Source organism: Musa acuminata, chromosome BXJ2-6 (genome assembly GCF_036884655.1).
Source record: "Musa acuminata AAA Group cultivar baxijiao chromosome BXJ2-6, Cavendish_Baxijiao_AAA, whole genome shotgun sequence".
Taxonomy (NCBI): Eukaryota; Viridiplantae; Streptophyta; class Magnoliopsida; order Zingiberales; family Musaceae; genus Musa; species Musa acuminata.
This window is the reverse complement of record NC_088343.1, coordinates 8710163-8734156: the sequence shown is the minus strand read 5'-3', so window position 1 is coordinate 8734156 and position 23994 is coordinate 8710163. Positions and strand designations below refer to the sequence as shown.

Sequence of the window (23994 nt, the reverse complement as noted above, 5' to 3'; positions counted from 1 at the left end):
AGCCATGAGGCTCCACTGTCAGGTATGGTGGTGCAACACAACAAAAAAACCTAGCAGGATCTCTTCTTGTTCTCTCATCCAAAACAGTACTCACAAATTAGAAGTTGGAATAAATTGAGAATCCATCAAAATGACAACCATACAAGGTGCAAATACACATCACAAATTCCTACTCCAAACTCAAAACTTGATCTTATTAGCATCTCCATCTTGCCTACCAAGTCTTAACTGAGATAAAGTCATGAAGCTCCAAACCCAGCATCATTCTGCAGCACCACTGTCAGCTCAACACAGTCACATCACATGCATACTGGGCCTCATCTAGCAACAACATAACATTACATGTAAATCAAGCTAAAAGAGCTCGTCAACATATTCTATCGGACATCTAAAGATGAGATATTTGTAATCCAAGTTCATGCTCTCATCTCGTAGCAATGTTGTCCAGAAAAATGAAAATGAGATGTTATTTCGACATATCTATTCAGAAGTAGAAAATTTTCACATATAAGAATGGAATATCAGAAGCAAATTCTAACCAACATGCATCAGATGGGAAGAAAGGGACTGCAAGATGTTGCAAAAAAATTCACATGAGCAATAATTTAAGACAACACAAACATAAAACGGACAAAGTCTTTTAAGTTGCTGAATCCATAAAACAATACATTCTTATTATATTGCTCAATTCTCCACAACTTACTGCAGAAAACATAGCGTAAGAAGTGCCTTCCAAGTAAGCCACATTTGGTTTAAAACTACCATTATTCTATGCGAATTACCAATTAGATCTTAATATAGATCACTCGTACAAAACTCCAATTCTGTTCATCAAACCGTTAAAATATTCAACCTTCATATATTAAATTTGGAATGATTAAACAAAATCACAATCCTTAACATGAGTAAAGGATATCAATGGACAGTGTAACATCCTTAACCTACATATTATATTAAATTTGGAATGATTGAATAATCCCATCTTTAATTCAACCTAAATATTATATTCAACTTCATGGACACCGTTTGCAATTTGATATCCATGAAGTTGTACAAGAAAAAGAAATGAGATTATTGTAACATCTTTACTCAGGAAAAAACACTAAGCAAATCTTTACAAATATCAAATTGCAAATACTGTCCAACAGGCATTACAAAGGAAGAAAAAGCCACAAGATGTTGAAAAAAACCTTCACATGAGTAATAACTTTGCATGACACAAACGGAAAGGGAACAAAGGTCTTGAAGTTGTAAAACCCATGAAACAATACTCTTTTCTACTGTTCCCTTCTCCGTTGCTTGCAAGCTTAAAAAACGACTTCCATATAAACCATTTTTGGCATAAAGAATACCAATAATTCATGCGAATAATTGATGAGATCTTAATATCAATACAAAATATGATAACCTAAAGATGATTCGTACAGAGTTTCAATTCTATTCATCTAATTGTTAAAACGTTCGACCTTCACACGTCGTACTCAGAATGATCAAATGACACAAAATTAGGCACTTGATAACACCAGAATAAGAAGTAAGAAGAAAGGTGCCACCTTTTTGAGATCTTCAGAGGATCAGAAGCAGCAGGAACAGTCGAAAGGGCAAAGAGGGGTTCCCCCTGATTCCGAGTTCCCCCAACCGAGCTCCTCGGCCGAGTAAATGGCGAGCCCGTCCCCCGTTTTCCTCCGCCGCGCCCGTGCCTCGGATCCTTCATCCAAAGACACTTCCCGCCTCTTCTTCGTCTTATCCTTCGTCTTCTTACTACCACCGCCCTCCCCCGTTCCCTTAGCCTGCTTCTTTCCTTTCTCCCGTGCTTCTTCTTCGCCCGCGGCGGACGTCTTGCTCTTCTTGGCCTTCTTTCCTTGGAAAATCTCATCGATCTCGTTGCCCGGCTTCTTCTTCCTCTTCTTCTCCCCAGCCGTGGCGATGGGTTCTCCTTCCGATTCCTTCGACTCGGGCGGCGGCTGCGGCTTGCTCTTCTTCGTAGTCGCCATTGGATTGAAGATCGAGAAAGTATCGGGCAATGCGACGAGGGTTTCGGTTAGGGCCGCCGCGGCTCTCTCTCTCTTCTATAGAATGCGAAATTAGAATGTTTACATACTCAAAACAGAGAGGCCCGTTTTAGTTACCTGCTTTGTGATTAGAGGAAATCGTGGTCCCCCACCGAACCAACTTACAGTCTGAAAGCGAACGCAAACTTGATCCGACCGGGCACAGACCGGCAGTAGCAGTCACAACACCATCGGTTCGGGTTCGGGTTCGGGTTCGGTTATAGTGGATTCACTTAAAATGTTCGATCTAATCTAATTCGCTTAAGCGGATTAGCTTCGTTCGACCCGCATCCAAACTTATATGGTTCAAGCTGAGTATGGATTTAGTAGTTCTACTATCCACCAACTGTAATCTTAATTCTTCTTATAATTCCACCTCTTCGACCATCTGTAATTGGTGCAATACGGTGGTACATGCATTGATTATACGTTGTGGTCCATTTCATATGCAAGAGATTTAGTGGAAATTATCAAAGGTAAATCTTTCCAAATGTTTATAACTTAAATTGAAATCCCTGTTTAATCTTTATTTTTCTTATTTTTAATCCACGGTAGAACTATTATTAATATTATATTGATTTAGACTTTGAAGCATGATTTCTGACTAAAAGAGTGGTGGCATTGGCCAAAGAGAGTCCTGTAGAACTCCCCCAATATGTTCATTGCTATTACACTCATCAGATCCAAAGCTCATTTGCTCAACTTCCTAAAACATAAGCTACTAGAATTATAAAACACTCAGCATACAGAGTACCAGGGAGAAAGGAAGAAACAGAACCATTGTTGGAAGCAAGAAACCAGAACGATCTATGTGCGTCTGCCAGTTTCGAAGGCCATCTTATAATTACAACTCACAAAAAAGTAAAAGAACACACTGATATCAAGTTTGAAATCTTATGGAAAAAAAGCAAAATAAATACCATAAAAAATCAAAAGTAAACTACAGATCTAGATTAGCTTCTTCTTGTGAAAGTACCCTTTTAGGTGCCGCAACTGCAAAACAGAAGCTACAATGCATAGGGCGAGGGACATAACGCTGAACAATGCAACTCGACCGTTCGTCCTCTCACTAACATCCCTCATGCCTGCTTCCCTGATTCCAGATATCGAAATGGATGATTCATGAGTTGCATGCAACTGGAAAGACATCTATCAACATAAAGATGTGTGTTGGGGTGGTTTTGATGTCTACCTGCTCCTGAGATACAACAAATTTTCATGGATCACCTCGACAGCCTCTTCTAATTTCCTCAGCTCAAGCTCGAGACCCTTTGCAAATTCAGGAAAAAACTATTAAAAGAATACTGTAACCTCATGGCATATGGGTAATTTATAAATTTCCTATGCTCGAGTTCAAGACACTTTGCAAATTCAGGAATAAACTATTAAAATAATTTTTTTACTTCAGGACATATTGCATAGTTTAAGATTAGCTCTCACCTCAATTTTTTCCTTTTTAGCAACTGATTCCCAGTCCTTTGCGGCAATCCCGATCTTCCAGTTGATGCTAACGGATGCTCCAATGCCCTTGTTAGCACCATCCAGCCAGAAACATGCCAGATATGTCCCTGGTTCATTGGTGGTAAAAGCAAATTCGCTCATCGTAACATTTTCTTTGTGATGAAGTGTGTCCCCGTTGGGTGCTGTCACCTGAAAATGAACATTAGGACTAAAACAACTTGAGGTTTTGATAATGTTAGCACCATTTTTTCTCCAGAAATTATAATTATCACTTGATTTCCTAGTGAAAAGACTTCAGGTTTCGATAATGTTAGATCCATGATGTCCAACACACACACTTGCATATATAACATTAGGACTAAAAAGGAGAAGAAAATGAATGTATAATGGAGGAGTTATGGCCTCTGTCTTTGAGGAGCACTTTGTGCAGTGTCTCCTCATAGGTGAATAGCCTGCATTCTTATATTCATTGTTGCAAGTAGGCAGGGCAAGGATCATATCAATTACATTAATATTCTCTTTCTTTGGCGTGAATTGGAATGCATACAAATTTTGAGTACTCATTACAAATTAAACCCATTAAAGGTTGACAAAGAGCTCTAAACATTGTACATGGTTGTAACTTGTAAGCATGTTTTTTTCGTTACTATAAATGTTTCTGCACTTATTTTCTAAAACAACAAACACACTATACATCTACGGCGGACAACAAAAAGATGTTTTCTGTTAGAACACTTGTTGCGAAACGACATCACAGACAGTCAGCTTGCTCTATAAACTGACGTATTGGCAGAAAGCAAACTTAAGGAACTTGCTCAATGTGCATCTGTAATGAAGTTGCTCAAAGAGTAACTACCAAAGAGAATTGCGGGGATATTTGCACAATTCAAGCTCATGTTCTATCTAATGATCAATTACCTATTAGAATGAGGTACCCCAAAATACATGACTATAATTGAACAACAGGAAGAATATGGTGAAACATATCGTTTGGAAATAAAATAGGAAAGCAGGAAAAAGAATGAACAATCGCATGTGCCATCTTAAAACTAGATTGGTGACCGATTCAAGTCATCAAAGGAGCCAAGGAATTGCAATTCCTCAGACACCCAATTGACTCTAATTAAGTTATCCACCAAAACAATGGCTCCCATGATATTTGCCGAAGAAGGATTACATGCATGATTCCAGAGATATGCGACTATGGACATATCTCCTTATCTTCTTAAAAAGAGTATCCTCCTGCTGAAAAACTCCAGCTGAATTTGCTCGCCACCTAAACATTAATCTCCGATCCTATTATATATATTGTCGAACAATCGTTGTATAATCTGAATAAGAAACGGTGGTGGTAAACCAGATCTTTAACAATGGGCCACTATATTCATGGCAAGACCAATAACCACAGCGTAAGATTTTTAATGTGTCGTGGAACCTAAGATGATCCAAGATTTCATCTTTTTCTTTGATATAGGTATACCCTGTCTCAGGTGAAATCACCATCTAAGTTCTTAATCCAATTGAGCCGCCTCCACTCTCGGAAGTTCATGTGTCACCAAGCTAACAACTACAGAAAACCTAAGATTTCGAACAAGGATACACGGGTATGTATCAGAAACGAACAAATCTAGAATTCGAGAGGCAAAGAGGCGTGAAGCTCGTAACTAATCGGGAATGAAGCGACGGAAATGAAGGTAGGTATCACCTTGGCGGAGATGGTAGGCATGCTTTGAGGATCGTCATCATGGACGACGGCGTAGTCGGCCAGGGCAACGACGCCGGCGTGGATCTCCTCCGACACGCACTTCGTGGCCGACGGCGGCAGGCTCAGCCACAGCGCCGCCGCGGTAGGTGGTCCAGCGGCGAGGATCCAGGCGGAGCATAGCAGCACCGCGATGGCCCGCAGGATCACCGCGTCGTCCCTCGTCCCCATCCGTCTCTCAACTCACGCTCTCTTTCTCGCTTTCTTCTCGTTGCGAGTAGTTTTCGTTGCGGAACGAACTCTCCCTCTATATATGTATATGACTCGAGCGCAATCGCAATTGGAAACGCCGATGTCGATGAATGGGTCAGGTTAGATCAAGTCACAAGCGAACCAATCGAGAACATGGTAATGGATTGAGCTCGCTCTCATACTGCAATGTATGAGAAAGTCTCGAGATCAAGTCACGTATATGTCGCCTTTGTGGTTCATGGAGGAAGTCTCCACAATAGTTTCATCAATGAGTCATGTTGATTACAGGCAACTGATAAATATTGAGATTTGATTCTAAGTAAACATCATAAAATTAAGACTTCGATTGTTTCAATAAGAAACTATAAAAATTGAATCTTATCATCATCATTTATCTTTACCAGCTTTGAGCATCACAAAATTGCTATTTACTGAAACTTGTATGAGCATCTGCAACAGAGCTTGTCATCTATAGCTTTATAGTAAGTAGTATTGGAATTCAAACTAGCTTAGAAGCCAAAGTTCCACCTGTTTAGCTGCAGGAAACAGAGCAGTAAAAACTAAAAATTTCTTGCATCTCTCTCATGTAAAAGAAATTAGTAGCTTAGCAATATCCAGTTCAGTGAAATCAATCCCAATTATTCTTGTGCATTCTATGCTGCAGATCAAAGGAAAAGAGGAAACATTGGGGGAAGCAGCCAATGAAAGAGTTGCTCAAAAGAGAATGTCATTCAGCAGGTCTCACTGGTAGTCCAAAGATGCATATATTTCCATATGTTTATCATACTATGAGGATTACAGCTAAATTATACAGACACACTCAAATGGTACAAATAAATCATGAAGCTAATAGAAACTCGGCACATGGAGGCCATAAATGCAAAGTATTATCTTCTACTGGTGTTCTTTTAACCAGCAAAGAGACGCGAGAGGTGATTAAAAGAAATATAACTTGAATAAAGTGAACATGCAACAGAATTATCGGCATCTTAAGCTCTCTGATTTAATATCAGCAGCAAGAAAGAATACAGATGTGGCATGACTAAAAAAAAGGGTATAAAACTGATATAAGAGAGAAGAAGTGATGGAGACAACTGATGGTATTACCTATTTATTGAAAAAGTTATAGTCAGTAGGCAAGTGTCTCAGAATCATTAAAATGGTATACAAGTTTCTTCTTAGAAAAACTAGCCAGGAAATGACAAGAAGTCCACATTCTTATAAGTGGTTTAACCCTAACAAAAGCAAGCTACTAGGTTCAGGCGCAACATCAACAATGTGCTTATGTGTAACAAGAAGTGAAAAATCAACACCATTAATATCTCTATGATAATTTTCCAATGAGAAAAGAGCACAGATAGCCCAGGAGAGAGGTAAATGGTTCAGAATGAGAAGAAAGAAACAGAAGGATGTGTCTCAGTTTCAACTTTTTTGATCATTTGTGCAGCATAATGACGAAAGTAATTGAAGTAGAGAGAAAGGACGATGATGCCATGAAATAGGTAGCTTATTGGTCCAACAGTCCATATGTAATTGGCTTTCAAATGTGCTCCAAAATACTTGAGCGCAAGTTATAAATAGTTAGCAATCAAGTCATACACCAAGGCAACCTTTTAACACTGTGATGCCCGGCTAAGAGGTGACACGACCAAACCAAGGGTTTGGTATTTTCTTTTCAGGTAAGTCTAGAGAAATAGACAAGTGTTGGCCAGATGGTTTGCGAATTTAGTATGCTAATGAAGGGAGAGGAACATAACTGGATAGCAGAAGATTCATGTCAATGTGCTGCAGAGTGTGGCTAGGTTAGATAAGTTACGGAAAAAAAAGAAACAGGATGAAACTATGACTCTGAAGTAAGATCTCTGTATTAATTGTTGTCAGCTACAAATCCACCCGTCCACCTCCCCTGGGATTGTTTTGCTATATTACCATTACTAGTTATATCAACTATATGCCTCAACAACAACAACAACAACGAAGCTGTACAGTCCTAACTACCATGCATGTCAAATTACCAATTCCCTCTATAGATCTTGCACTTCACGATATTAATTTGTTACAACAAAGAAATAGCAACGATAAAAGCTCTAACACTTGTCTGCAAATGACAACTTAAAGAGAATTCCTGATGGATATCACAGAGTCTATCATCTGTTGTGTGAAACGATATTACTCAAAACACAAAAACCTAACAGATCATGGAATTCTACCCATCACTCATGAAACTGATACAAACAAGAATCTGAAATGTGTGAGGATAATGGATTAATAATCTAATGCAGATGATAATATATGAAAACATGGGCTGATTATAGCTGGCTTAGTGGTGACAGCAGTAGTTGAAGCATAATAAATAGAAAATGATGACAGTGGTATAATCATAGCCCAAAAATGTAAACTTGCCAATTTACTATCATTCAGTTCTTACAAAGACTTTCCTTTGGCCCATTCACCGGATGCAAATAATGCATATAGATAAAGAAATCAATGAGATGACACTCAAATTTGGACATGCGCTGAGTCCTAAATCAGTATTTCCAATCATGAACCAATAAACATTGCCAAACCATATGTACTCAACCATTACACAGAATGTCTAGTCTTCCCTACCAACATAGTTGCTGCAGCATATCCCATTGGAATTCATACACAAGGCAATATCAAAATCCACAAAGGTAAATGCAAAGAGCCCGTATAAGATTATATTCAAGAACTTCATAAGCTTGATTCCTCAAGAACATAACTTAGACGGCGCTCAACATCAAATACCTTTCCATTAGAGGAATAACAGAACAAGCAACCAAAGTGTGGAAGTCATTGGACGTAGAACAAAAAATAAGAATGAATACAACTTGCTGGTTAAAATATACTATTTTCCTTTTTCTCTTTTATTTATAGAAGCATTCAAACTGGTCTACATACCCTTATGCGACTCATTCAACAACGCGAAGATGTCCCTGCACGCCTTGAACCAATCCGCCTGGAACTTCATCTCATCATCCAACAGCCTCTTCCACTTCCCCTCCAAAGCTTTTGCCTTCGAAGGATTCAGAAGCTTCAGACCCACCTCCAACGATGCGTTTGACAAGCTATGAGCTTTCCAATGCTCCGCTGCTGCATGAGCCAAATATGGGTAGGACTCGCATCCACCTCGCTGCTCTTCCTCGTCTCGGCCTTCCTTCTCCTCGTGCTCATCTTCCCGTTCCATCTCCGCGTCCTGACTCTCCGCCTGTTCCTCATGCTCATCATCATCAGTGTCATTCTCCTGCTGCTGCTTCTTATCCTCCTCTTTCTTGTCCATCTTTTCCTCGTCCGCCGGCCAGATCTTGGCGGCAAGTTCATGGAGGATGCCGTCATGGGGGCCGTGGCCGCTGGCGGCGGTCTGGCTGAACTTGTGGCGAAGGTGGCGGAGCTTGTTGTAGAGCTGGTACTGGGTGAGGGGAGCGCGAAGCCAGCGGCTTACGGATTCGTATAATGCAGGCATGTTTGATTTCGTCGGCAGTAGGCCCGTCCGGTGGCGGAACTCGAGGACTCCCCGGAGAAGCGCCACGGAATCGTCATCCACCACCCGCCGCTGGCCAGGATTGGATCTCGCGGCTCCGGCACCAGGAGAATCCTCGGCGGCCGGGCCCCCTGCCTTTCGCTTCCGCCGGTCCTTGGGGTCATCGGGGGAAGGATCTCCGGGCATTGGATTGGAGGATTGGGTTTACGCTTACTGGCGGATTGGGTGGGGGTTAGGGTTTTGGTGCTTGGTATTCTTGAGTTGGCGCTTGGAAATAGAAGGATATATATAAGATCGGCCAGCTGTGGAACTACCGACGAAGTACGTATGTGTCATGGTCGGCCAAACCATGGTTCTTTAGGATGGTCATGGATGTCGTCGAATGAGGATATATACGTATGTGCGCTTTTACATTTATATCCTTACATACATCGGAAAAAACTAAAGTCAACATCGATATATAAGGGTTAAAAATGTATCTAAAAATATAAAAGGATAAATTCTCAGAAAAAAATTAATTAATTTTTTCTAGAGCCCTCTTTTTGTTTTATTCATATACGACGTTTTCTTTTATTTTTTTAATAATCAAATTACCCTTGATGTCCCGTTGTATCCATCAGTTATTTACCAATTTCATGGTCTTCATCTCCTCCGCTCTTATTTTCATCTATTATCTTTAAGTATATTTTCATTATTGTTGCTCTTGTAAATGCCCTAGTTTATCGATATAGTTGTGCCCCTTCATCTTCGTATGTTGTTGTTATTGTTTCTCTCTTCATCTCTAATGCTTCTATTGCACACACCCCTTTAAGGAGGATGTTCTTAGCCCTTTCATTTATTAGATTTTAAGCTCTCACATTGAAGAAGCATGTCTTAGATCACTTCTATCCCCTCATTGTCACTTAATTAGGGAGCAGAATAACTTAGGAAGAAGACATTAGTGGTGCTTAACACAGTGCACCATGCAAAGAAGAAGGGAGGATGAAGCCTGTCATTGTCATCTCATTCCTCTTCAACGAGATCGATAATCATGATTTATGAGGGCCCGATGATTTATAGGCTAAGAGATAACATCATCAAACAATGGAAGAGCTCACGATAAAACGAAGATGGCCACATGGAAGTAACGAGATAGATAACAAAAATAATAAGCAGAGAAGAGGGGTAAGGTAACCATGACGGGACAAAAAGACTATGGTAATCTCCACATTAAAAAAAAAGATAAAATAAATTAAAAAAGTTGTTATAAGAAAAAGAAAAACTTATATTTTTTTTTAAAAATTATCTAATATCTAAAATACCCTTAATATTATTTTAGAATGATTGTAACAATAGAGTTTCATTAATAGTCAACTTATATAAACAAATGAAGATTAACTATATAATTTTAATTTTTCAAGGGATGTATGCATATATACATATATCACATTAAAAATTAGAAAATTAATATCTAAATCGAATGTATACATATATACAATTTTGTCTATGTATACATCCCAAGCTACTTCTCAAAATTTCGAAGGTACATCCCAAGCTAAAAAGCATCGAGATGACGGTGCAGACTTGAGGAAAGCACTTGAACACTGCTAAAAGGAGAACTTCCATCACTTTCATCTTCATCACCTGCCAAGAAAGCATATAAGCATAAACTTTTTACACTCCAAGAAACAGAAAACTATATCAAAATATTTGCACTGTAATATTTCAAGGAGCAGAATGGATGAACAATCTTGCTGTTGCAAGAAGCAGAAAGCAAGCATGCTGTAGTTATTCAGTTGACAGAAATTGATGGAAGTGGATTTCAAGAAAAGCTGCAGGAGGCAGGTTGAAAGAGCTCGACAATAGTAGATCTAAGCATTTCAACATGTAAGTCCACTAAAAGTTAATACTAGGAATAGACTCTGAGTTCCCAATTGCGTTGCTCAGCAGTGACAATGGTTAGATGAATGCTTAGATAAACTACATTTTGCAACATATGTTAAAATCGACAGTTGTCTGCAATAGCCAATGTTCTTGTACCACTCCAATTACAAGATAAGTGGAAATGGCAAGCAAAACAGTCATTTTTACTGCAGTGGTAGCAGGAAGAAAGCCACGAACGGGTTGATGCCTATGGTCCTAACCCAATCCAGAATCTTTCCCCGCATCGAAATCATCACAAGAAAGCCATATGAGGTTCAAGATCCCATTATCATCCCCCCCGATTTGAAAACAAATACCACCTGAGTGTCCAGATAGAGACTGTGGAGTACCACCTCCCACCTTGAGGTAACATGAAGGTTCAAGAATGCCAAGATCACGACTTTTCCTAATTTGATAGCTTCTCTGGTCTTTCCCAGGTTGAAATCAGCACAAGAAAGTCCCATTAGAAGCCCAGAGCAGCGGAAACTCGCATCGAGCGGGGGATGCAGCAAGGTACGAGACGCCATTTCTCGTCGACGCAGCAAAAGAGATTGGAGGCTCGAAAGCAATAGGAATGCAGTCGCCAAACAAACCGAAATAGAGAGAGACTACTACTTCCAAGATCCAAGAAACCTAAAACGAGTCGAGAGGGAATGGAAGGGGAAAGGGCTGACCTCCTGACGGAGAAGTTGTGCCAGGAGAGGGTGACCGGCGGAGAAGCCAACGGCATCGCCCCCACAGTCCGTCGCTGCCCCTTGGACGGGCCCGCGGAGCGCTAAAGATCGAATCTTTCGCTGAAAGGACGACAAGAGAGCAACCCAACGACCAACTTCTTGGGAGAAATCGAGGAGTCTCAGAGTGACCGCTAGAAGAAATAAAAAAGGCATCTTTGCAAGTCTCCAACGGTCAAAACTCAAGCCTACTATTATTATAATTATAGCCTTCCTGTTTTTAGTCATCAAACTTCGAGCTTTGGGGGCTTTTTTGGGAATTCGAATCCACCGTGGACTGTAGTGGAAGCTAAAAGAGGCAGTGGGAAGGGAAAGATGAGACGAGAGCGACCCGCTCGTCGTCTTCTCGGATCCAGAGAAAGGAGGGGAGGAGGAAAGGGGGAAACCCTCGCTTTCTTGTCCGTCGCGGTAAGATCTCTCTCTCTCTCTCTGGGGTAATGGTTCCCTCCGCCGCCTTTTCTTCTATGCTTATTCTTCTTCTTTTGTTTTTTCGTTTCGATCTATGCTCGTGTGTAGATCTCGTTCTCTTTTCTTCCTACAAGAACTTAAATTGATTTTTGGATCATGTTTGTAGTCGACAGCTGCTGGAATTTTTGGAACTTGTCTTTGGATTCGAGATTATCATCTAGATTTTGTATGTATCGTCCATTAGGGGTTTTAGTTACTTATCAAAATTTCTTACGGCATCGTGACATAGGCAGCAAGGAAACGACATGACATGGGCAAGCTTGCATCTTTCGAGTTGTGATGGTTGTTCGAGTCGTGAGAGGACTTGATGTTGTTTTATATATTCGCAATAGAGCTATTATTCATAAGCCTTACTTGTGGAGCGGTTAATCTATTCAAATATCGATTATTCATAACCATGGCTGTTGCAAACTAATTGATGAGGGAAAGGGGATCCTCAAGGGCTCCTTTACCTATGGATGTCTGAGGAAAGGCATCTTGGGCAAAGAGATGTGGCTTTCGGGGTCACGTATGCATAGATGGTATAGAGGAAGGGAGAGAGAAGAAAGAGACCTTCCTGCCGATGGAAGTGTAGGTAGGTGTCTTGGAGGCTTTCGTGAGTGCCATTGTTAGGATTGGCTATCATGACATGATGGAAAACTGACCTGTTTACTTGATTAGCCTTAAGATCACGTGTCCCAAAATAAGCCAAGTTTGATGATAATAAATTCATCTACCTCTGTTTTTCCTACTTTCAATGTGGAATTAAATCATTAAGTTGATGGATAAATTAAATCATTAAGTTGATGGAAAAATTAAATCATTAAGTTGATGAGTTTGATGCCACATAACCAAAATCCTTAAGCTCGAGCTAGTGACCATAAGTCCTTCTAAACCTGCATGTAGTGGCATCTACCCTCCCATTTTCAATGTGAGACTGAATCAGGGTATCACATTGATTATTCATGCATTTGGATATGAGAGCTGCTTCAATGGCGGGATGGATACCCTTTTTGTGGCGTAAATGTTGATGAAACTAATAATTAAAAGTTTCTAACTATATTTTATAGATTTTTGGTGAAATGATCTTGCCTTGGTGGGTTGATTCCTGTTGGAATAATTCCAAAAATGTAGAGAAATATGTAAAGTATTTGTGGAATCTTTTGCAGGGTGTTTACAGAATAGTGTTCATTTTAGAATTTGTTTTATAGCTAACCATAATTAAATGGAGAGGGTCTGCAACCTGATAACCAGAGTCCAAGAGATTTGTTTATGTCAAGTCTGATTCATGTGGATATAACACGCTTAATGATGGTGTTAGCTCTTGGTGTCGGTGATCCTTGGTTGAATTGCCCTACTTGGTTTGAGATCCGAGCCTTGTCGAACTGTGAGGGTTGACATAAATATGGTTGCCTCTCCTATAGGTAAGTCTCCTGACACGGTCCTTGATGTCCAAGTTAGGAATTTTGAGGTAGACTAGGTATATTGAGAAGAGAGAGAGAGAGAGAGTCTAACCTCGAGTGTAGCGTTGCCGTGCCCCTTTCGTAGCCGGACCTCTCTAACCGCAAGCGGATAGGATGGCATTCTTCGAATTGGAAGATATTCACCATTCCGATTTCTGCTTATGTGGCAGATTTATAAAGTTGCATTTTGTCCTTTTTGCCTGGCTGGCAGCCACATGCCAAACCTGACTAAGGGCATATATTCTCCTTGGCATTATGAATTTGTTCAACTTGGTTGTGTGTTGGCTTTATGCTTTATATTCCTAATGAGAGTACTATACATATATGTTATATACACTTCTCTGCAGACAAGGCAGTTAAAAACACATTATAATATTATTTTCTTATGCCATTCGGTCAGCTGTCAGCCTGAAAATAGGTCATGTAAAATATGCTTATCACTAAGTCAAGTGATCTATGTGCAGAGCCACAGGCTACTTTATGCACAGAAAAGTGAAACATCGTATGTGTGCATGTCTGTTGCACTTTATCTAAAATTGCTTTTTTCTTTATCGTGCTTAATGGGATTATCATCTAAAGTGTTCATAAATCTACTGGCTGATGATATCTGGCTTGCAATGAAAATATGTGATTGTTAAGAATATTTTTAGGTTACTGCTGTTAAGAGTTTTTTTTTGTTACTGCCACAATCATGTCAGAGGGATATTTCAATGGAGAACCAAGATGAGTCTAATTAAGTGAGACATTTTATATTAGCGTGTGATTTGCATAACGATCATATTTCTAAGCAAATAAATTTGAAGGTGTGTTTTACAATTACAGAAGGACAGAACATAGGCAAATAGATCTGGTTGATTTAGTCACGGACGGTTGATTAGGGGAATGGCAGAGGCTTTAATAGATTAGCTGTGACTAAGCCATGGTCAACTATCTGATAGTATAATTTACCATGGCAGTTCTATGGGGTTGAATGTTTTTCTCTGAAATAAATTGAATGATGAGAAACATCTTTCGTTAAATCATTTAAATTGGGCTTAACTATCTTTTTGGACCAATTTGGATAATAGTGTGATAGACCTTTGCTTCTGATGAAAGTTAATATGGATTTTGGATCACAAATGTTGATTGATTATATATCTATACCCCATCTATGTTGGCCATGTTGTGTAGAAATGATGTAATTTAAAGACAATTTCATCATGAGAGAAATTTCATTTGCTTCCGTCTCTTTATACAGTCATATTTAATTTTCTTCATTACCTTACTTTTTATGTATTCATTGACTCATGTAGGCATTTAGCCCTTCACTTTGGTTCTTTGGAGACAAACCAAAATGGCAGATGGTCATGAAACCGATAAGAATATTGAAATATGGAAGATTAAGAAATTAATCAAGGCATTGGAATCTGCAAGAGGTAATGGTACAAGCATGATTTCTCTCATAATGCCACCACGTGATCAAGTTTCCCGAGTCACTAAAATGTTGGGTGATGAATATGGAACTGCTTCGAACATCAAAAGTAGAGTCAATCGGCAGTCAGTGTTAGCAGCCATTACTTCTGCTCAGCAGAGGCTGAAGCTATATAACAAAGTTCCTCCGAATGGTCTGGTTCTTTACACTGGAACCATTGTCACAGAGGATGGAAAGGAAAAGAAGGTGACTATTGATTTCGAGCCTTTTAAGCCCATCAACGCGTCACTGTATCTTTGTGATAACAAGTTCCATACTGAGGCTTTAAATGAACTTTTGGAATCTGATGACAAGTTTGGCTTCATAGTAATGGATGGAAATGGAACACTTTTTGGCACGTTAAGTGGCAATACACGGGAGGTACTTCACAAATTCACTGTTGATCTTCCAAAGAAGCATGGGCGAGGAGGGCAATCAGCACTACGATTTGCTCGGCTTCGGATGGAGAAGCGTCACAACTATGTTCGTAAGACAGCTGAACTTGCCACCCAATTCTTCATAAATCCAGCCACAAGTCAGCCAAATGTAGCTGGACTGATTCTGGCTGGTTCTGCTGATTTTAAAACTGAATTGAGCCAGTCTGACATGTTTGATCAGCGACTGCAGGCCAAGATACTCAATGTAGTTGATGTTTCCTACGGAGGAGAGAATGGCTTCAATCAGGCAATCGAGTTGTCAGCGGAAATTTTGTCTAATGTGAAGTTCATACAGGAAAAACGATTGATAGGGAAGTACTTTGAGGAAATAAGCCAAGACACAGGGAAGTATGTCTTTGGTGTTGATGACACTTTGAAAGCTCTTGAAATGGGTGCTGTGGAGACTTTGATTGTATGGGAAAATCTGGATATCAATAGATATGTGCTAAAGAACAGTGCTACCGGGGAAATAATTGTAAAACACTTGAACAAGGATCAAGAAGCTGACCAGAATAATTTCCGTGATGCAGCTAACAATGCTGAATTAGAGGTGCAGGAGAAAACATCTTTGCTGGAGTGGTTTGCTAATGAATACAAACGTTTTGGCTGTACGCTCGAGTTTGTTACCAACAAATCGCAAGAGGGTTCACAATTCTGCAGAGGTTTTGGTGGCATTGGTGGTATCCTGCGCTATCAGCTTGATATGAGATCACTGGACGAATATTCTGATGATGAAGTGTACGAAGATTCCGATTAGAACACAGTATCTTATTACAGACATGGCTCAGGATATCTGCTGGTTTCTACCCCATGGCTTATATTGGCTCCCTTCTTTCTTTTCTAAGCATATAATGGCATGGAGTTCAAACACACTCTTTTGCGCAAGCTTCATCAGTTGGAGAAAAAAAGGATTTTAAGTGCATTTAGTTGATGAATTACTAGATGCAAATGTCCAGCAGAGAATCACTGTTTGTTTTGTTCTGGTTGTGGTACTCGATGCATTTTTGGAACCTTTGTTTGTGTTATGTTTTCATTTTGCCACCAGATTGGTTTCTTGGCTGTTTCTTCACTTGAGATCCAAACATTTGCATTGACTTGAACTACCTTCTATGGCAAATCATTTTAGATCATGTGATACAAGTCCTGTTGATTTGTTGTGAGAATGTGATAAAAAGAGCACCCATATTTTGTTCCTGCAATTTAAGCAAATGGATCTTTTTTCATAAATTTATACCTAATTTGAGTGGATGCCAACTAATTTTGCTCTTTGATCCAATGCCACTAACTTTGATCCAATCTGAGGTTAAAGTCAGAGAAAAACTAGCCCAAGATTGCTGGTTTGAGATCAATATGAATGTATATCTTTTAATATATAGAATAATGGGAAACTAACAATAACATCACTTTTCATACATTTTGATACATCGACATGTTCATGTAGGAATTTGATATGAATTAAGACATTTGTGAAATACATTTATTTTTTTTAATGATTTTTTAGAAAATGCTTCATATTTTAAAATTTTTAATCATTTATATTTTTTTATTTTTTAATAGTATATTTAATTAAAAAATATCTTTTCTTGTTTGTTACATCTGTTTTACAGTGTTTTTGACCTGTTATAATATTTTAGCCATCATAACAAAACCACTGTAAGATCTACTTGAAAATATTATAAATAATTAAAACAAAATTTAAACCTCAATAAAGTAAATTATAAGTCTAAAAATATGATATTATAATGATCTATAGGTAATGACAATCAAAGTGTTATAATATGATGTCATTAACAATTATTTTCAATAGCATTTCAGTATCTTAATAAAATACTATAAATGTTATTAAAAAATATTATAAACAGAGTTAAATAGAAATACTATAATAATTAAAAATCGATAAAAAAAATTATCGAGAAAAATTTTAAGAGATATTTTGAATATTTTCTAAATTAGGGATATTGTTTGGGAAGAAAAATAAAAAAAAGCATACCTTTCGAAAAAAATTCAAAATATAAGTATTTTTTAGTTTATTTTTTATCCTTATTTAATTAAAAAAATTAACAATGCTTATTGGGGTGTGGGTAGGTGTACAGCGACCCGACCGAGGAGAGGGGGGCCGGTGAGGTCCACATGCATGGTGGGACCCAAGCGACCTCCCGGGTCTCTCGCGTCCCACGCCGCAGTATGAGCCAACATTTTTTGGTCACTACGTTTCCCAAGAGAACGGATGGGAATTACTCTGCGATCCCCATCAACAATCATCGGGATTTGATCAAACGGTGGAGAACGTCCTCAGCAACATAGTGAGCGGAAAAAAGGACAGGAAATAATCACGGGAGAACATTATTTCGGTATGCGTACCGACAAAACATGGACACCGTCCTTGGACTAGGAGATGAGAAGGAAGGAGAGCCAACAAGCCCAGTGAAAGAAGAGATCGGAAGGAGCAGGCTGCATTTGTCTGCGAGCCTCTGCCCTCGTCCTAGCGGCGACGGAAGCATGGGAGAAAAAAGTTCCTTTTTTGCTTCTCTTTTGAGGTCTTTAGATTTGGCATCTGTCGCTTGCTCCTCCTGACACCGAAGCTTCTTCGAGTTGGGGGTCAGCGTGGGGTGGGGAGAGAGGATGATGATGCCGACGGGAAGATCGTAGAAAGGAGCGATCTTGCCTCGTATCTGCTGCTCTCTTGCTCCATCTTTTTGGCGGGAAAGCGGAATGAGGCGGCTGGCGAGGGCGGACTCGCCGGAGGTGGTGAGGGTGAGCGAAGCCTCGCCCGAGTCCAGCTTCCGCGAGCTCGATGATGTCTTCGTGCAGGTACTATGCTTGTTTTATTGTGTAGAGGGTTGCTGTTGGGGGCGAGGGAATCAGACTGATTAGTGAAGGGGTACAGGGCTTCTTGCATGAATATTCAATTTTAATTCGGATTTAGTCCTCTTTTCTCCACTGTTGGTTCTAGAAAGCGTGGTTGTTTATCGGGAGATAGTGACTTAGATCTTATTAGCAATCGGAGCAGAAAAGATCACTGTTTGTCCTCTTCTTGCGAAGCTCAAAATTGGTAAATAGGGGAAAAGCGGAGTAAGCACGTACTTAAGGATCGTAGGTCAGTAGACAAAGGGGATCTTGGTAAAGGTGTGATTCGTCGACGATAATGGACAGTGAAGGCGAAGGTATGATGATGTTTTGTGATACTGAAGTATAAGACTCCTCTGTTCGACACTTGTGATCGGGGTGATCTCGTTAATCTCTTCAAGGCAGCTAACTTATCATACTAAGAAATGAGAATTGATTCCTGAAAACCATGAAGAGAGAGCGACGCCTATACGTGGGTGCTAAGCTGAGCTCATAAACTCCGAGAAAGGTATTATATTAGAATGACTATTGCAGGATGAAAGACAAATATTTGCGTTTAAATACAATTCTGAAAACAAAGCTTTCATGGGTACTTGAGTCCACACCATTCCTCCCTTTACTGTTTCTTGCACACGTTTCTCGTGCTTGTACTAACTGATCAAGGTGGAAAAAGTAAGGTTTAATCCATAAACAACACAGCACAACTTATTTAAGACTGAGATTTAACTTCAGAAACGAACTAATATCATGAGCATGATACAGCATTCATAGTAACTGTTGGAAATGGAAATTGCTTTGACCAATTGATGCTAGTAAATCAAAGCATGCCTGTATATGAGTTATTACTTATAAACTATACTTGTCTAGTTTATCCTTTCAATTGTATTTTATCCTGAAATTGGCTTATTTAATTTGTTTTTCTATAGACTCAAGCGAGGATATGGCTTGGAGAAGTTCTGCATATTAGATTTGACGAGGAGACTCCTATTGCTGACTTGCTTGCTGATGGAGAATTGCTGTACGTTTGACCTTTTCTATTCATCTGATTTCTAGCATCAGTAGCATCCATAAAGTTTCAGCTAGGGAAATCATGGGCTGTTCAAGCTTTGCAGTTCCTATGATCAGTGGCATAATTCCTGACTATTTAATATTTAAAGAAAAGGCATGATTTGCTTCTTTTTTTGTGGTCTCTAATCTCCAACTAAGATGCTTTTTAAATTTTTGGATAACTTACATCATTTGATGTCACACTTTTTTAGATTTATAGTATGCAAAGAAGTTTATGGTGATTTATCTGGAGCTTCATGCAGACACACACCCCATAATGCGCTAAATTGTGAATATTTCCTTTTAGCGTTTTTAACAAATCCATCAAGGGCTTAAAATGAAAAATGCAATGATCATATAATGGATGGTAGATTTAGTTTCACAAGGTATAAGATAGTCATATTTCATGCTCTAGAAACATGAAGGCTTCAACTAAAAACCACCTAGGTTGCGATATAGGTAGCACAAGAATAAATATCAGAATCAATGAGATCACAAAAAAAATGTGCTTTTACACAAAATATTTGCAAAATCTAGTCACATTTTTGTGTCACATATATTCTAATCTACTATTTTTTTTCAATGATGCATGCAGTTTTCAGGTGTCAAAAGTTGTTTGGAAGATGCTCTTAAAGAAGCATGTCGAGCTAAAAAGTTCAAAAATATTTATATATGAACGAACTTCATTTGCTAAGCACGATGGGAAATACATGCCTTACCCCAAAGTTGACTCATTTTTGAAGGTACATCTCATGTCTGCTGATAAGTAGATAGGTATAATCTTTAATTTTAATAAATTTCTATATTCATTTATGCAAATCCATCAATTATTATTTAGTACCAAAAGTTAACCTTAAATTTGTCAAGTCTGACTCAGACCGGATTATTGTGACTCCAATATTCAAAATTCACCAACTTGTTAGATGTAAAGCTTTTTTTGTTCCATCAGACCAACTTTACTTCATCAGTAAAAAACTGCGGAACATACGACTAATACAATATGTCATTGCTTCCTCTTGTATTGGATTAATATTCAACACACATCATGTCAGTTGATTGTTATCTCGCTTAGGTATGCAATGGCCATCCTACATCATTGTTCCTTCTTTCTCTAGTTTCCTTTGATTTTGTTCAGGTCCTTATTGATGATTTTCCTTTCATCTATGATCTATCTACCTTGCTTCATTTCTTGCCCGAAGCCACCATGTTGTGGATGAATTATGCTTAACTTGTTTGTGTTCCATTTGCTAACTCACCGTCATTCATACCTCTAAAATGCATTTGGTAATTTTAGTGCCTCCCATTCTGAGGAGCCAGTAAGGATTTTGTAGATCTAACCATCCAGCCACTGTACAAGCTTCTCTGTGGCATGTTATACTCATTTTCTCCTCCAAATTACTATTTCTGTTTACTGGAACAATGGAAACATGAACTATTTTCTGTCTCTTGGACATACTATGGCACACAAAAAAGAAAACAGAAGATTGAAAAACAAAAAGACAATGGTATGTCAATTGCAGACAGAAATAGGCATGAATGCAACAGCATCCAACAGCCATAGTCATGCTGTCGGGAAGAAGCCAAGAAGTTATGTTCTTTTATATCCGTAAGCCTTATATCATTTTAAAGAAGTTCTTTTCAAGATCCTGATGCTGGACAGCTTGTTCATTGTTTACAGATCTGCCAAATCCTTCAATTAACTGGCGTTGATTTGTTCTCACCATCAGATGTTGTTGAGAAAAGGGATACTCGAAGAGTCTGTATGTGTATTCGTTCTCTTTCAAAGAAAGCCAGGTTAAAGAACTTAAGTGTAAGAACTGCAATGACTGGTATTTCATTGGTTGTGCACACAAACATGATTATCTTGCAAAACTTAGGTTTTCTTTTCATTGTTTTCCATAGGTTCCAGACTTTGATGTGGTCACATACACAATAGCCATGCCAACTGATCTGGTTGGTGGTATCCGTAGAAGTTTGGAGCAATCAAGATGCAGTTCATCAAGTTCTGGTAGCTATAGCATGGATTTTAGAAGGTTTTACAGACAGGCAAGCTCCAAGTGACTCATAATGATATTGGCAAAAGCAAGTGTTAGCATGCTTTCAATTCATAAATTACTGTGGGATCTGGGAGAAGATTACTGACATAAAAATATTGTTTTTCTGTAGAAAGGTTACAGTGGACAACATGATCAGAGCCATGAGTACTGTTCTGAGTCTGATGAAGCAGAAAGCAGCTTCAATGGGTTAGAACTTGAGAGTCCGTCCTCGAATGTTTCATATGACACCTCAAACATATTCAATTTAGATGGAGAGGTTTTTGCCCAAGGAAGCATAGGTGGTGACAACTGTGGTGAAAATGGACATAAGAGTGAGCACCATGGAAAAGGTTCATGTTTTAATCCAATTGTTCCCCTTTCATAAGCATTATAGAAACTGAGAAACATGATATTTTAATCTTATAAGCATTTTCCTGTTCTAAATTGCTAGCAGATGAAAGTGCAACACCTTGTTCTGTTGATAAGGAACAAGGACTTCAGCCGTTAGAGTGGAGTGGATTTGGGAAACAAGTTCAGAATGGTGATATTAAATGTTTCGAGAAATGTTTTCTATCTTGTGCAGAATTGCCATATGAAGCAGAGATTCCATCTTATATGGATTCTGTCCCAGAAAATTGCTCACCCAAATCTTCAATGTCTGATACCCTTATAAGTACTGCTGATGGCAATGAAGAATCTGAGTGCATGATTCAGCATGAAGAAGACCTAGATGGAAGTCCTGTATACATGTTTCAATCTCATGATGGAAAGTCAAGATGCAAAGGCTTGACACAGCATCTGGATGAAAAGGATGAGAATCAATCTCATCTGGCATATAACAATTTTGGAGGTACAGAACAAAACAGTATTCATGTTAACTTGAAAACTAATGGTGCCAATTCCATTGATGGGTATGCAATGCCAGAATATTCTTTTGAAAATGGATGGGCTTCTCCAGATGTGTCCTGTCAAAATATCCACAATGCTGATATTGTTCTTCTTGATTCAGAACCACCAGGTGTCTTATCGTGCTTATTAGTGGGAAATGATGATTCACAAGGGAAAGACAGTAGTATGCATGAAATGAGGACTGCTGATCAAGCTATAGATTGTGGACAATGCTTTTCACCTACTTCTGAACTTGTCCCTGATGAAGCAGCAAAAGTCTCAAATAATGATAATTTTCAACATGACAATCATAGTGCTGGAAATTTCTTGTTCGCAGATGATTTGTGTATGTCAACTTCTGGAGAATCTAGTGACCAAACTCTAAATGTGGAAGAAAGAAATATTGGACATATACATTCATCACTACCTACTGGCGTGTTTTCCGTTCATGACACTTCCTGTGCATGCTTGCAGCATATGGATAAAAGCATTCCAAATACTGCATACAAGAACTCTGCGCAAATGAAGAACGACATTGCTGGGAGATGTTGTGTCAATAACCTTGATCCTCACTACAGAAATGAGACTTCGGGGATGGTGTCCGGAGTAGCCATAGTAACTATGAACTCTAAGTTATCCTGCAGCCATTGCTCAAAAGATCTTCCTGATATGGAATATATGTTCGCAGATGCTGCTGCTGAAGGGACGTCAGACAATAGCTACTTCTCTGGAACTCTTTCCACTTTGGGACCTGCCTGCCATTCTAGTACTGTCCATACTGGTGCTCCGGCAGAATTTGACAATGACTGCACCAGAGACCAGGCAAGTTTCGCATGCTCAAATCATGAAATTCTAGCTGAAGCTATGGGTGATATCACCGCTGAGACGAACTCGGAGGTCAGATATGAGGCTCATCTCATAGATGATGTTGGCACAAGCATGAACCGGATGGTTCCAGATGTCGATGAAGAAAGAAAAAAGGTGAAGCTGTAGATATCTTTGTCATGGTTTTTAGTTACCTTCCTTGAAAAATCAAAATTGTAGGCTGTTTACAAATCAAGTGTTCTTGTTATAAATAGGACATGGACGACGTTGCAAATAATCTACCATCGACGATGACCATAAGTGGGAACAATAAGGAGGAAACCGTAGTCAAAATAAGAAGCCCCGGAAAGAAGGTGCTCAAGTCGATCGCTGGTAGTGTTACATTAATTGGTGCCCTCCTTGTTTTCCTTCATCTGAGGTATGATACCATTATCATGTGAGAGATAAGAGGGTACAGTATTGTCACAAGTTCCTTTGTGATCCTTTCCTAAATCTTGTCTTTCTTTAGTGCAGGAGAAAGAGTGATAAAGAGAAAAATTACCACACTGTTACGCCCCTACGGACCAAAGAAACATGTCAGAAAGTCGACACACACAACACGGTGGAGGTTGGCAAATCCGATAAGAAGTACCCTGGAGAGAGGCTTAAGCTTTAAGGTCAGAATAGAATCAGTCTGAAGCAGGATTTGGTCTTCAATATCTAACACCTATATACAAATAACACGGTGATTGAAATAGCTGTAAATTTAAGAGAAGTTAGCATTGTTTGATAACCATTTGCACTGTATGTGGCCTTCTACAATTTTGCAGTGGAATGATGGTTGCTCTATTGCTGGGAGTATAGTTTGGTCATTTGTGTGTATGCTGTCATTGGAGTATTGTTTTAATTGGAAGATTCCTCTGGAGATAGATGAACATCATCATATCACATCCCACAACTCTGATCTTGGCTAA

General features: G+C 39.1%; 5 protein-coding genes and 1 long non-coding RNA gene across 10 annotated transcripts; 2 read left to right on the top strand and 4 right to left on the bottom strand.

Annotated features, from left to right (window-relative positions):
- Positions 1-1574: 1574 nt before the first annotated feature.
- On the bottom strand, positions 1575-1994 carry LOC135582773 (uncharacterized protein C6G9.01c-like). Its single transcript, XM_065110845.1, has one exon. The coding sequence runs from the start codon at positions 1992-1994 to the stop codon at positions 1575-1577; it is 420 nt and encodes a 139-aa protein (XP_064966917.1).
- Positions 1995-2815: 821 nt separating this feature from the next.
- On the bottom strand, positions 2816-5508 carry LOC135613466 (transmembrane emp24 domain-containing protein p24delta4-like). The gene is made up of 4 exons (XM_065110494.1): positions 5218-5508; positions 3492-3701; positions 3244-3320; positions 2816-3144 (listed from the first exon to the last, which is right to left on the bottom strand). The coding sequence occupies exons 1-4, from the start codon at positions 5443-5445 to the stop codon at positions 3000-3002; spliced, it is 660 nt and encodes a 219-aa protein (XP_064966566.1). The 5' UTR covers positions 5446-5508; the 3' UTR covers positions 2816-2999.
- Positions 5509-8380: 2872 nt separating this feature from the next.
- Positions 8381-9154, bottom strand: LOC135613818 (STOREKEEPER protein-like). Its single transcript, XM_065110844.1, has one exon. It carries the CDS (start codon positions 9152-9154, stop codon positions 8381-8383), a length of 774 nt encoding a protein of 257 aa, XP_064966916.1.
- A 1261-nt stretch (positions 9155-10415) lies between these two features.
- Positions 10416-11697, bottom strand: LOC108953155 (uncharacterized). The gene is made up of 2 exons (XR_001978589.2): positions 11545-11697; positions 10416-10591 (listed from the first exon to the last, which is right to left on the bottom strand). It is a non-coding gene; the product is annotated as an uncharacterized LOC108953155 (long non-coding RNA).
- Positions 11698-11878: 181 nt separating this feature from the next.
- On the top strand, positions 11879-16528 carry LOC135582767 (eukaryotic peptide chain release factor subunit 1-3-like). Of its 2 annotated transcripts, none has more exons than XM_065112162.1 (2): positions 11879-12009; positions 14804-16528. In XM_065112162.1, exon 2 carries the CDS (start codon positions 14845-14847, stop codon positions 16153-16155), a length of 1311 nt encoding a protein of 436 aa, XP_064968234.1. In that variant the 5' UTR covers positions 11879-12009; positions 14804-14844; the 3' UTR covers positions 16156-16528. The 2 variants fall into 2 exon arrangements, with proteins under 2 accessions (XP_064968234.1, XP_064968235.1); XM_065112163.1 differs by having other exon boundaries at positions 11913-12035.
- A 1239-nt stretch (positions 16529-17767) lies between these two features.
- Positions 17768-23869, top strand: LOC135614622 (uncharacterized). Of its 4 annotated transcripts, none has more exons than XM_065112160.1 (9): positions 17768-18209; positions 19172-19263; positions 19888-20035; positions 20971-21102; positions 21195-21338; positions 21459-21660; positions 21783-23197; positions 23296-23459; positions 23550-23869. In XM_065112160.1, the coding sequence occupies exons 1-9, from the start codon at positions 18111-18113 to the stop codon at positions 23716-23718; spliced, it is 2565 nt and encodes an 854-aa protein (XP_064968232.1). In that variant the 5' UTR covers positions 17768-18110; the 3' UTR covers positions 23719-23869. The 4 variants fall into 4 exon arrangements, with proteins under 4 accessions (XP_064968232.1, XP_064968233.1, XP_064968230.1 ...); XM_065112161.1 differs by having other exon boundaries at positions 21459-21678; positions 21780-23197; positions 23555-23869; XM_065112158.1 differs by having other exon boundaries at positions 21459-21678; positions 21780-23197.
- The last annotated feature ends 125 nt before the right edge of the window (positions 23870-23994 follow it).

Bases quoted from the DNA above. Each gene is read 5' to 3' on its own strand.
- LOC135582767 (XM_065112162.1), top strand. From the start codon at position 14,845: ATGGCAGATGGTCATGAAACCGATAAGAATATTGAAATATGGAAGATT.
- LOC135613466 (XM_065110494.1), bottom strand. From the start codon at position 5,445: ATGGGGACGAGGGACGACGCGGTGATCCTGCGGGCCATCGCGGTGCTG. The intron at 3,702-5,217 runs GTGATACCTACC...GTTCATTTTCAG, and splicing joins TGCCTACCATCTCCGCCAAG to GTGACAGCACCCAACGGGGA. The intron at 3,321-3,491 runs GTGAGAGCTAAT...GAATTTGCAAAG, and splicing joins CTAAAAAGGAAAAAATTGAG to GGTCTCGAGCTTGAGCTGAG.
- LOC135582773 (XM_065110845.1), bottom strand. From the start codon at position 1,994: ATGGCGACTACGAAGAAGAGCAAGCCGCAGCCGCCGCCCGAGTCGAAG.
- LOC135614622 (XM_065112158.1), top strand. From the start codon at position 18,111: ATGAGGCGGCTGGCGAGGGCGGACTCGCCGGAGGTGGTGAGGGTGAGC. The intron at 18,210-19,171 runs GTACTATGCTTG...GTTTTTCTATAG, and splicing joins TCGATGATGTCTTCGTGCAG to ACTCAAGCGAGGATATGGCT. The intron at 23,460-23,549 runs GTATGATACCAT...GTCTTTCTTTAG, and splicing joins CTTGTTTTCCTTCATCTGAG to TGCAGGAGAAAGAGTGATAA.
- LOC135613818 (XM_065110844.1), bottom strand. From the start codon at position 9,154: ATGCCCGGAGATCCTTCCCCCGATGACCCCAAGGACCGGCGGAAGCGA.